This window comes from Haliotis cracherodii, unplaced genomic scaffold (assembly GCF_022045235.1).
Source record: "Haliotis cracherodii isolate W230 unplaced genomic scaffold, xgHalCrac1.p SCAF_6, whole genome shotgun sequence".
Lineage (NCBI taxonomy): Eukaryota > Metazoa > Mollusca > Gastropoda > Lepetellida > Haliotidae > Haliotis > Haliotis cracherodii.
In genome coordinates, this window is record NW_027266319.1 from 24,343,137 (window position 1) to 24,356,998 (window position 13,862).

The 13,862-nt window shown below is 40.4% G+C and overlaps 1 protein-coding gene across 1 annotated transcript in view; it reads right to left on the reverse strand.

Moving 5' to 3' along the window:
- Positions 1-521: 521 nt before the first annotated feature.
- Positions 522-13,862, reverse strand: part of LOC139445556 (transient receptor potential cation channel subfamily V member 6-like) — a 79,413-nt gene continuing 66,072 nt past the window's right edge. The window contains exons 12-16 of the mRNA XM_071226702.1: positions 10,744-10,853; positions 9,475-9,587; positions 7,531-7,692; positions 5,664-5,861; positions 522-2,355 (exon numbers count right to left, since the gene is read on the reverse strand). Of these exons, the coding sequence (XP_071082803.1) occupies positions 1,384-2,355; positions 5,664-5,861; positions 7,531-7,692; positions 9,475-9,587; positions 10,744-10,853 (1,555 nt within the window). The 3' untranslated portion in view covers positions 522-1,383. The remainder of the gene's footprint in view (positions 2,356-5,663; positions 5,862-7,530; positions 7,693-9,474; positions 9,588-10,743; positions 10,854-13,862) is intronic.

A 13,862-nucleotide genomic window follows, 5' to 3' on the forward strand; every position in this document is an offset into this window, starting at 1 on the left:
AGTGATATGCCGTTATGAGGCCTTCGTTTTACGAGCGAAATAGGCCTGAGTTATCCCCCTTAGATTATGACGTAATTGGTGCCAATTCAACTGGGTCCCTGTCTATTCTCAACGCAAAAGATATCAAGGACCAGTTTGCGGTAAAACAACATGGTCTACGACACACTCCGGCGCAGTGGTGTCTCAGCATAACACAATTCTGGCTGGCATCTGAGATGCTAGAATCACAAAACTGTACCTACACCACGTGAAGCGGCTCTAACAAAGCATGATGACGTCATAATGTTTATCAATTGGCACCAATGACGTCATATTGCAAGGGGCATAAGCCATGGTGTTTTTGTTATGGAAATAGAACACTTGGTAAATGTGAAAAATATGAATCGTTTTAGTGCCAAAAATATGTTAATTAAATATGATGTTTTTTATATTTTTGTCTATGACACTTTTATGTTAACACTTTTAATGTGGAAAAAGTACAAGAAAAAATGGTTCATTTCCGTGTGAACTTGCCCTTTAAAACCTTTCTGCTACTCAGGCTGTTACTTGTTTATTTGTTATCAAGGATTACAGAAGACGGGAGGAGGGAATAAAAATTGAACTGACAACAAAGTCTTCTTTTCCTAAAGCTAGATTATGGAGTGTTTATAAAAATATTGCCTGTTGGAAGGTAAAACAATTAACCCATTTCTGTTTACAGTTCACATCGGATAAGTTTTACATTTGTGTACCGGTAAAACGTAGTTCATATTACATGTTACACAAGGAACTTCACTTCGACTCATTGAAAAAAACATTGTCAAATTGAGCTTTTTAAGATCAGACTTATATATGAATCTTTTAAAAAGACTGAGTAATCACAAAATCATTATGCTTGTTTCATGTGTCTGTGAAGAAATGTGTACATTTGGATATTTTCCCTGCACAATTTTGAAGAAAATAGGGTCAACGGGTCCGTGATCCAACAAATAAAAAAATAATGGCATCAGTGACAATAAAATCATGACTTCGAAGATAATAATTTTCTCGTAAACAACTCCTGTACAAGAAAATAAAAAAAACCTTTGTATCATGTAGACAAAAAAATCATGCCTTAAAAATAAATAAATCTGATATCAAGCCATTTGTATATCATAACAAATAATTTCCACAATAGTCCACTTACCCCATTATTCCTGACTACAGTGGAAAACATGGTTTCACCAATAATATATAATTGATAATTAACATAAATGCTGTAACTGGTTCACATTCACTGGCTTCAACACATTATTATTAACACAATTAATACCCTTTCAACAATAATCTCCGTAACTAAGAACTGTCATGTGAAATGCATTTATTTGTTTTCAAACAAAAAATACCCTGAGAGGACAAATGTAATTAAGCATTGGATGAGTTGGCATTAGCATCCTCTGATGAAGGCTGTTCTTTATCACCAGAATCCTTTGATGAAGGCCATTCTTTATTAACAGAATCCTTTGATGAAGGCCGTTCTTTATCACCAGAATTCTTTGATAAAGGCCATTCTTCATTAACAGAATCCTTTGATGAAGGCCGTTCTTTATCACCAGAATCCTTTAATGAAGGCTGTCCTTTATCATCCTTCAACAATGGAGTGAGGGACGACTGAGAATTTGTAGCACTGCTCTTCATGGGTGAGCTTGACTTCTTCCGTTTCCGCTTCTCCTTCTTCCTCCTGGTCACCATTGGCGCCTCTGTGGTAGTTCCTCTACCATCCTCATCCTCATGTTGCAGAGTTTCTAGACTCATGGCACTACTGACAGTGTCTTTGTCCCACGGCTCCGAGCTCACTGAAAACACAGACTTGGTAGGTGACTTATGCGACAAGGTCTCAACCTTCTCAGTATTGTTTCGGAGGCAGGCACCATCCAACAAATCTCCACTGCCCCCATCACCAGACTTGGCAATAAGAGGGAACACACGATTACTGTACATCATGGGTTTTCTGCTCTTAGGGCTTCCAAGAATGGGCCCCGAGGGCATGATACGCTCCACTTGTTTAGGCCGCCCATTTGGAATGTTTGTTTGACATGCTTCCCGTATCGGAGACATGTCGTGACCCCGGGGACTGATTTTTTCAATGACCTCGGGGTCAGATATAAATGTTTGACCTTTGGTAAGGTCAATGTCACGTTCCCAGGCAAGTTGGGCCACAGTGGAAGAGAACGTCTGCCCAAACGGATCTAAAGCTGATAGTTTTTCGTCCTCGAACGAAGTGCTCTCTATCTGGGTCAGTGTGGGTCTGGTTCGGTGCTGAAGGAGATTGATATCAACTGTCTGACCCCGTTTCCTGGCCTCCTTTAGCTGTGTCACTATCTCCTTGCCAACACGCTGAAAAGACAATAAAAAAAGACGAGATAATCAGTGGTGGTGAGTGAGACAAAGACGATTTGTTTGTTTGTTTGTTGTTTAACGTTGCTCTCAGCAATATTCCAGTTATATGACAGCAGCCTGTAAATAAGAGTCTAGACCAGACAATCCAGTGATTGATGTAATGAGCATCGATCCACGCAATTGGGATACGATGACATGCATCAACCAAGTTAGTGTGCCTGACCACCCGATCCTGTTAGTCACCTTTCACTGCAAGCATGGGTTGCTGAAGACCTATTCTACCCCGGATCTCTGAAAAGGGGTCAGTGTTATTTGATTATATAGCAAATTTAAACTTTAAAAAAATGTCAAATGTAACCAACCATTTTTTATCATGTACAATATATAACATATCATGTACAACATATATCATATTATTTATAGATCAATGCTATTTGGCTGAAATATTGCTGAGAACAGCGTTTAACGACAAACAACCAAACAACGATCACGCAACAGAAAACAAATGTGCCACACTTTGTTTGATGTTTGACGCCACACTCAGCAATATTTCTATATTTTTCATTCAAACTTGAATAACAGATTTTGTTGAGTATGCCACCCTGGGATTTCAGGTAATTTGTTTTCCAGAAATCTCCACTGAAATTCATGTTCATACCTTCACAACAACCCATTCAGGCGAACTATCAATTAAACATTATTTATTATACACCTCGTTTACTAGCATTAATATGTATGAGCACATTCTTCTTCTCACTCCTAAAGTAGTGAATCACCAGGAGAATTCTACAGATCCATATTGCGTGAGATGAGCATGGTTTAATGAATGCATTAGAATGGGATGCTTGTATACTTGTTAGGACTATCTGTGTGCCCTATGTTTGTAAACTGTGTAAACGAATAACACCAAGTTTTTGAGTGAGCAACACATTAATGACAATGAACAGATAACATCTTGTGTCAGCTATTAATCATCCTCTTTACACAACCAGTCAAGGAGCAAGGGTCCTTTCAGAAAACTGAAATTGTTATAAATTATGTAATACATGCGACCTTTAGTGTTACACTGCATTCAGATTTATCAAATCCCCTGCGAAGTAAGCCTGTGTTGAGACACTGCAGGAGGTCTAACAATGAGGTCCCCTTGTAGTAGGCTTGTATTGAGACACTGCAGGAGGTCTAACAATGAGGTCCCCTTGTAGTAGGCCTGTATTGAGACACTGCAGATGGCCTCACAATGAGGTCCCTTGTAGTGGGCTTGTATTGAGACACTGCAGATGGCCTCACAATGAGGTCCCTTGTAGTAGGCCTGTATTGAGACACTGCAGATGGCCTCACAATGAGGTCCCCTTGTAGTAGGCCTGTATTGAGACACTGCAGATGGCCTCACAATGAGGTCCCTTGCAGTAGGCTTGTATTGAGACACTGCAGATGGCCTCACAATGAGGTCCCTTGTAGTAGGCCTGTATTGAGACACTGCAGATGGCCTCACAATGAGGTCCCCTTGCAGTAGGCGTGTATTGAGACACTGCAGGAGGTCTAACAATGAGGTCCTCTTGTAGTAGGCCTCTATTGAGACACTGCAGGAGGTCTAACAATGAGGTCCCCTTGTATAAGACCTGTATTGAGATACTGCAGGAGGTCTAACAATGAGGTCCCCTTGTATAAGACCTGTATTGAGATACTGCAGGAGGTCTAACAATGAGGTCCCTTGTATAAGACCTGTATTGAGATATTGGAGGAAGTCTAATAATGAGGTCCCTTGTATAAGACCTGTATTGAGATACTGCAGGAGGTCTAACAATGAGGTCCCCTTGTAAAAAACCGTATTGAGATACTGCAGGAGGTCTAACAATGAGGTCACCTTGTATAAGACCTGTATTGAGATACTGCAGGTCTAACAATGAGGTCCCCTTGTAGTAGGCTTGTATTGAGACACTGCAGGAGGTCTAACAATGAGGTCCCCTTGTAGTAGGCCTGTATTGAGATACTGCAGGAGGTCTGACAATGAGGTCCCCTTGTAGTAGGCCTGTATTGAGACACTGCAGGAGGCCTCACAATGAGGTCCCCTTGTAGTAGGCCTGTATTGAGACACTGCAGATGGCCTCACAATGAGGTCCCTTGTAGTAGGCTTGTATTGAGACACTGCTGGAGGCCTCACAATGAGGTCCCCTTGTAGTAGGCCTCTATTGAGACACTGCAGGAGGTCTAACAATGAGGTCCCCTTGTAGTAGGCCTGTATTGAGACACTGCAGGAGGTCTAACAATGAGGTCCCCTTGTAGTAGGCTTGTATTGAGACACTGCAGGAAATCTAACAATGAGGTCCCTTGTATAAGACCTGTATTGAGACACTGCAGGAGGCCTCACAATGAGGTCCCCATGTGGTAGGCCTCTATTGAGACACTGCAGGAGGTCTAACAATGAGGTCCCATTGTAGTAGGCTTGTATTGAGACACTGCAGGAGGTCTAACAATGAGGTCCCCTTGTAGTAGGCTTGTATTGAGACACTGCAGGAGGTCTAACAATGAGGTCCCCTTGTAGTAGGCTTGTATTGAGACACTGCAGATGGCCTCACAATGAGGTCCCCTTGTAGTAGGCTTGTATTGAGACACTGCAGGAGGCCTCACAATGAGGTCCCCTTGTAGTAGGCCTCTATTGAGACACTGCAGGAGGCCTCACAATGAGGTCCCATTGTAGTAGGCTTGTATTGAGACACTGCAGGAGGCGTCACAATGAGGTCCCCTTGTAGAAGGCCTGTATTGAGACACTGCAGGAGGTCTAACAATGAGGTCCCCTTGTAGTAGGCTTGTATTGAGACACTGCAGGAGGTCTAACAATGAGGTCCCCTTGTAGTAGGCTTGTATTGAGACACTGCAGGAGGTCTAACAATGAGGTCCCCTTGTAGTAGGCCTGTATTGAGACACTGCAGATGGCTTTACAATAAGGTCTCTTTGTAGTATGCCTGTATTGAGTTACTGCAGATGGCCTTACAATAAGGTCTCCTGTAACATGGCAGTGTAAGTTCTGACTCCCTTCAATAAAAAAGTGGAAGTGGCAGCAATTTGCACAATATCAAGTTTTTGCAACCTTGTTATGGACGCATCAGGGTGGATGGGATATCTCACAATATAGTTCTGTACGTTACAATTTATGGGCTAACCTCCTCATTTCAATTTGGTAATCACTACATTACATGCCTATGACAGTCTATCACTTGCATCACAGTAATATGACCATGTCTACCATGGGTAGTCTGTTCTAACTACTATAACCATATTTAATGCTGTGTTCCACAGGGCCACACCTTCCAGTTGCTGATGGCCGCCTTCCTCTGTTTCGCCTTCGTCTTGGACGTGGCCTTGATGACCACCAGAGCCCTGGCCTCTGTCTTCTGGTTGTCTGGGGTTGGAGGTCCGGCAATCTTCACAGCATACTCCTGCTGGAACTTGAGTAGCTGCTTCTTGGAGAACCCTCGCTCCAACACAACCACAATCTTAGCCCACTGAAACACAAGCATGATCTTAGCCCACTGAAACACAAGCATGATCTTAGCCCACTGAAACACAACCACGATCTTAGCCCACTGAAACACAAGCATGATCTTAGCCCACTGAAACACAAGCATGATCTTAGCCCACTGAAACACAAGCATGATCTTAGCCCACTGAAACACAAGCATGATCTTAGCCCACTGAAACACAAGCATGATCTTAGCCCGCTGAAACACAAGCAGCATCTTAGCCCACTGAAACACAAGCATGATCTTAGCCCACTGAAACACAAGCATGATCTTAGCCCGCTGAAACACAAGCATGATCTTAGCCCACTGAAACACAAGCACGATCTTAGCCCACTGAAACACAAGCATGATCTTAGTCCACTGAAACACAAGCATGATCTTAGCCCGCTGAAACACAAGCACGATCTTAGCCCACTGAAACACAAGCATGATCTTAGCCCGCTGAAACACAATCATGATCTTAGGCCGCTGAAACACAAGCATGATCTTAGCCCGCTGAAACACAAGCATGATCTTAGCCCGCTGAAACACAAGCATGATCTTAGCCCAGTGAAACACAACCACGATCTTAGCCCACTGAAACACAAGCATGATCTTAGCCCACTGAAACACAAGCATGATCTTAGCCCGCTGAAACACAAGCATGATCTTAGCCCACTGAAACACAAGCATGATCCTAGCCTACTGAAACACAAGCATGATCTTAGCCCACTGAAACACAAGCATGATCCTAGCCTACTGAAACACAATCACGATCTAAGTCTACTGAAACACAATCACGATCTAAGCCCACTGAAACACAAGCATGATCTTAGCCCACTGAAACACAAGCACGATCTAAGCCTACTGAAACACAATCACGATCTAAGCCCACTGAAACACAAGCATGATCTTAGCCCACTGAAACACAAGCATGATCTTAACCCACTGAAACACAAGCATGATCTTAGTCCACTGAAACACAAGCATGATCGTAGCCCACTGAAACACAAGCATGATCTTAGTCCAGTGAGACACAAGCACGATATAAGCCCACTGAAACACAAGCACGATCTAAGCCCACTGAAACACAAGCATGATCTTAGCCCACTGAAACACAAGCACGATCTTAGCCCACTGAAACACAAGCATGATCTTAGTCCACTGAAACACAAGCATGATATTAGCCCAGTGAAACACAAGCATGATCAAAGCCTACTGAAACACAATCACGATCTAAGCCCAGTGAAACACAAGCATGATCTTAGCCTACTGAAACACAATCACGATCTAAGCCCAGTGAAACACAAGCCCGATCTTAGTCCAGTGAGACACAAGCACGATATAAGCCCACTGAAACACAAGCACAATATAAGCCCACTGAAACACAAGATTGATCTAGGTCCACTGAAACACAAGCATGATCTTAACCCACTGAAACACAATCATGATCTGAGCCCACTAAAACACAATCATGATCTGAGCCCACTAAAACACAAGCAGCTTCTCAGCCAAGTGAAACTCAAGCACAATCTAAGCCCAGTGAAACAAACTTTTATGCGACAATTTTTTCTCTCTCATAAAATCACGAACCTATCCCTCAGAATGCCAAATGGTCAGTCCCTTACCTACAGGAATATCCCTATCAAATGTTGAGCAGTATATAACTCACCTGTTTCCTCCACTCCTTCTCGGATTTTGAAATGACCTGAGTGTAGGTGTTGCCCATCATGGCTATCAACATGTTCAAGAGCAGGATTGGCACCAGAAACATGAAGAATGCAAACACGATCTTTGTAAGCTGGGGGTAGCGGGCGTAGTTGAATGCCTCATACTGAAACAGACATAATTCCTGTAATGCCATGGAAATCAAACAACAGTTATGAATGTGTAATTCTAAGAATACTACCTCTATTACATCATGGCCATTATTCCTTCAAATTTGATCAACATAATGCAAAATAAATTCCTAGATTTTCAACAGACGTCCCTTTCACTATGAGCCATCCCAACCAGTTGTCAGGCAAACCATATTTTGTGAAAAAGCCTCTGCATACAGTGGGAATTACGACTTCTGTCCAATCACTACATCCACTAGATGCAGATAGATTGGAGACGTAGGAAAGACATCTTTCCTGATGTAATAGTGGTAGAATTATACACAACCTGATGTCACTTCCTTCTATGACTTCTGGTTGTTTGACGTCCCATAAGGTTAACAACGTCTAATCTGTCGTTACTGGCGTAGAACACCTCCAGACAGTATGAAAACTGGTGTTAATCTTGATCTAACCCACCCTAGGCCGATGTATGATAAAAAGCTAGGAGGATGAAGACACACTCCTCCACTTTCTCAGAGCTTTGGTATTTGCAGGAATTATCTATTACTGAAGTTGCTTGGTATCAAGATTTCATTGGCGAATATGCAAATTTCACTTTCTATTGTGTGTTTAGTAGTGTTAATCGTACTTCCTGCTCCACATAATTGGGGAGACCATTGATAACCTTCACAAATTGTACCTATCAAAACTGGAGGACATCCAAGGCAAGCTGACTCTGTGCCTCTGACACAGTCAAACTACTCATAATGGAGTAATGGGCCGAGTATGTGTGGTCCAGTCATCCCCAGAGTTGAGTTCCTTGGGCATGCCAGAAACCTCTCATTGTGGGTTCAAATCCCAGTTCGCCCTGATTATGTGTCTAGGTTTGACAGCATCACTCCTGTGCTTGTGTTTCACTAAAGTGGTAAATGTCTGAGACATGCATCACTTTGAGCTTTCCTCCCACAGTAAGCATTAGACCCCAACTCACTCACTCTTCGTGATGAAGACATCTTAGCTCATAAATCAAAGTTGAGTGTAGATTACAGCAAGATGGCTATTAGATAGAGACCCATACATATGCAATATACTTCTTTTTTTATCATTTTGGGTCTTTTTAAATCTGACCTTGAATTCTCCCAAGGTCATCTGGAATATCTAGGTCATACCAAGCAAAACTGTAGAACATCCTTTCTGGATGAAAGGACATCTTTCCCGTAATTTTCAAAACAGTCAATCAGAACTCTTCTACATTTGTACTGTGAACTAGAGAGGGGAAAATGGCTCCATGAATGAGCTATTAATAACTTTATTATGAAGCAATTATTTGGTCCAGGAAACACGGTCACAATTATTTGGTCTAGGAAACACAGTCACATGCTGCAGTTGAAGTGGACCCGGGCCCATGAACAGGGCCTGTTGAAGTCCTCCTTCACATCACATGGTAACTATTTCTAGTGTGTGTTTTAGAATCAGGTGTGTGCACAGAGAGTGGAATACAAAGACTACAGTGTACCTGAAATTCAGGATATATATTGTCCTCAAAACCTTGATACTCTCATAAGTTGCTCTTCAAAAATAAAGGTAAACGAAATCGGTGTCCAAAATGCCATGTCACTTATTTTGGGGGGATAAAATATAATTAAGGCAAACTCAAACATCTGAATATGTTTTAAATTAAACATCAGTGATATGAGGTGAAATGGGTTAATGTCACACCAGAAATGCATCTAGATGATTAATTTGCGGCAGTTCAAGACACATTAAAAAAAGTAGCGTAAATATCCTTATCTGACCTTGAATTCTCCCAAGGTCATCTGGAAAAGGTTCATCACAGTGTCTTCCAAAGTAGAAAACTTCTGGACATCTGAGTTGTCCGTATCCACATCTCGGAACAGGAAAAAGAAACCTAAAATACAAACAAAGAAACAAATCAGAGTCAACAAAGTTCAACATGGTAAACAAAGCCTGAACAATATACAGAGTATCAACAACAGATTATTTTATTAATAACACTTTAAATACATAAAATTCATTGAAAATATAAAATGCTCATGTCTCACAAAAAGTATCCTATAGGAAATATTATAACAGATAATGAAAACATTTTGCCATATTACAAAGGAACATGTTCTAAATTTGAAATGAGTCAAAAAAAACCTTTAGCCTTTGTTTAACATATTCTTCTGATATTTCTGTCATAACATTTATTTCAAGAACTTTAAAAATTCTGCTAATCGTGTAATCAACAGGCATCTAAAACTAATATCTGGAATATATACACTATTAACTTTTATTGATATTTAACCTCATATCAGCCCAAACTACTTGTAACCCTGCAGAGATAAACAGGGCACCTCAGATAACTGGGCTGCCATGTTTCCTTCTCTGGACAAGGGGCGGTCGGGTAGCCTAGTGGTTAAAGCGTTCGCTCGTCATGCCGAAGACCCGGGTTCGATTCCCGACATGGGTACAATGTGTGAAGCCCATTTCTGGTGTCCCCCGCCGTGATATAGCTGGAATATTGCTAAAAGCGGTGTAAAACCATACTCACTCACTCACTCACTCACTCACTCACTCTCTGGACAATTTCCCCCAAACAATGGATATACAACATAGCTGCCAACTTTCCCAAATTACAATAAATACATCTGAAATATTTTCTGAATGGGTCACAAAAGGCCAACAATATTGTCGTCAGGGGGAAAGAGAGGAGCATGCTCAGTTAATAAACTTATCGATTAGTTTCTATTTTGACGACAGAAACATCTGCTTAAATGAATGGGGTGTCTTGATGGACAGACGCAACACTATAAATAGACTTCATACCAGTCTATAAACAATATGCGCTCACATAGTTTAAAGCTAAATAATTACCATCTCATTACCGGTGTCTATGAAAACTTAGTCCTTGTGACACTTTTCATAGACTGACATTATTTTGTATAGATTAAGGAAGAATTAGTATTTTCATATTTCAGCTGCAAATTCGTAACAAATACGAAACCTTGGCAGTTGGCAGCTATGTGTATTGTAAGATCAGACACAGTGCGTCACAAACCCACCTTGCGTAAATCCAACGAGAAAGATAAGATAGATGAGAGCAAATCTGAAGAGGTCCCCTTTAATCATCTTATAGATCATCGTAACGAATGGACCTGTTAGTTTGACACCCCTGAGGAAAAACAGTGCAAAAATACAATCAAACAGTGCGGCTCAACATTGAAAGTGCAGTCAGGACAAAGTTAGTAACAACATGGGACTTCAGCATGCAAGTTGCATCAACACCTGGTTGGGATGTCATTTTTTTGCTCCACTGCACCTGGTGCAAGCTGCAGATAACAGCTTGATTTAGCCGTATAAAACATGCACAGGTGCAACTATTATTAAAAAATGCAACCTAATATCTTTGAATTGTGTCTGACTAACCCTTACTTGTCCAAACAAAATAAATCTTTGAACACATCCAATACCTCTAAAGTTTATTTACCATTCCAGGGGCGGTCAGGTAGCCTAGTGGTTAAAGCGTTCGCTCGTCACGCCAAAGACCCGGGTTTGATTCCCGACATGGGTATAATGTGTCAAGCCCATTTCTGGTGTCCCCCACCGTGATATTGCTGGAATATTGCTAAAAGCGTCGTAAAACAATACTCACTCACTCACTTACCATTCCACATCACTAATCCCTGTGTTACTTGTGATTTGTAACATGTTTTTTTGGATACTTCAGGACTGTGTGCTCGTCCATATTACAGCAATGTGTCATTAATTAATGCGACACTAGCAGGACAAGGGTGGTTTTGTTTTGTGCAACTTGGTTTCCATGTCAACATGCATCTGGTCCAAGTTAAATCAAGTTCCTTAAATAGAGCCCTGACAACAGTACCCCACAACAAATAAACTGGTTGCACCACAAACTTAACTAAAATTAAAACAAAAGGACACACGTTTTAATATTACACTTAGCAGTGACTGTGTCTTGGGACAAATACATTCACACTTTAACATCACAGTAATTCTGGCATAGCATAGATGATGTCAACACATTTTCTTCCTTTTAAGTCAAACAATCCCGTCCCTCAGCAAACACTGGAAATCTGCATTGTAGATAAACAGGATGTAATAATGAACATTGCCAAAATGACAATAATTTCATTTCACAAGTGAAAATCAACACAACCTACACAATCTTACACCAGGAAGTCACTAACAAAAGCATGAAATATAAGCATGATAAGATCAAAAGATTAATAGACCGACTCCAGTCATCTGCAATCAATCCTAGGCAAACATATCAAGATAACCACGGTAAAGATGAAACACAGCATGGTTTGTGTGCTGTAATGCACACTGCCATAGATCTTGATCAACGTACATGTGACATGCTTTCTGTCGTGCCTTGTCAAATAGCAAGTTTTTTCACATATTCATTCCATTTAATATGTTCAAGTTTTGGAGTGAGGGACTTCCTTTCTTTTCAAGGCTGTAATAAACGACCCCATACAAGAATAGACTTTTGAAAGAAATAATGACGTTTCATGGAGTGTCTGAAAGGAGTGAGCATTAATAAACACAATATCATGGAAGAGAGAATGCATGGTATTTGTTGTTGTAGTCAGATATATACTGCTCAAAAGAAGTTAAGAACCCATTATTCTATCACGTGATTATAGTTAATTTTTCATGGCATGACAGATTACCTACAGTAGAATACGGGTATAACGAACACGGATAGAGCGAACAAATGGATACAATGAACTGATTTATCTCCTTTATATTATCATATAAAACTTACGTACCAAACAAACTCTCTACAGCGAACTAACGGATATAGCAAACTAATATCTGATCACTAATTAGTAACGTGTATAGCGAACTGAGAAATCTCACTCAGTGTCAAGTCATGTCACTGACAATTGGCTGTACGCAATCAGACGCGAATCAACACAATCGCAGCGAATTAACACAATCACTGGTGACAATTCAACCTTGTTAAACTTGCAATATATTAATCTTTATTGTCCATGTCATTGGACTAATCGTGTCTGTAAACCAAACAAATATCATTCAATAATGTTAACATTATATTGGAATATATTATTCCGATAAAATAATAACTTCAGGTACAATTTCTTCCGACTATTGCATTAAAATTTTGGTACTTTTTAACTGAATCACCAGTAGATGCGGGAGGAAACGTGTATAAACATATATGTATTGTATTTTGTTTTATCCAAGATGGCAGACTTTTTCTGGGGGAAAATGTATATAACGAACAATGTATATAACGAACTGATTTCTCCGGTCCCTTGTAGTTTGTTAAATCCATGTTATACTGTATATCAATATGAAGGAAGTGGATGTTCATTGCATGACTGATTAACTACAGTAACATTGAAGAATCAGGTGTTCTTTAACTTCTTTTGAGTAGTACATTACAGCTACACGAAACCCCTTTAATGCAGGTAGCACTGCTTTCAAGGACAATCAGTGAAAACCTTGTTAGCCTGGACCCCATTAATCAGAAAATGCCCAACTGTCGGATGACAACTCGAGGAAATTACTCAGCAACCCTGATTCTGTAATCAGTAAATGAGTCAACCATGACAATTTCAGCAGAAAAGTTACCGTCCAGATTAATAGGGTTTCTTTCTTTAACAGTTTTTGGATCAACAAATCATGGGTTCCAAGTTGTGATCTTGTTGGAGACTAATGGCAACACAACATTTTCAGGATTTGATAGAGTTTTTTTAATAATAATAATATAAAAACAAATTCTGAAGCCTGTAGCCCAACCATATTCTTCTTTAGAATCTCCCAGGAGCTTAGAAATATCAAAGCAGCACCTCAGACGCATTCCTGTAATGATCTATAATTGTGTCAAATTAAACATAAACATTCACAACAAAACATCACTCATGTTACTTGCATTCAACACACTTACTGTTTACTAAATTTCTCAACAATACAATGTAGGAATGACTTAAGAAATGGGAAAATACATATTTCCAATATGGCTTCTAAGGCGGCCATCTTTGAAATCAGATCAGAATTCTTTCTATTCAGGTCAGCTAAAAATTCCTTTTGTGCACCAGCAGAAATTCTTCCAAGGTGGACAACTATTCAAGTATGATTCAAAACCCAACTGTCACCACTGACAACAAGGACAAAACTAATCCCAATT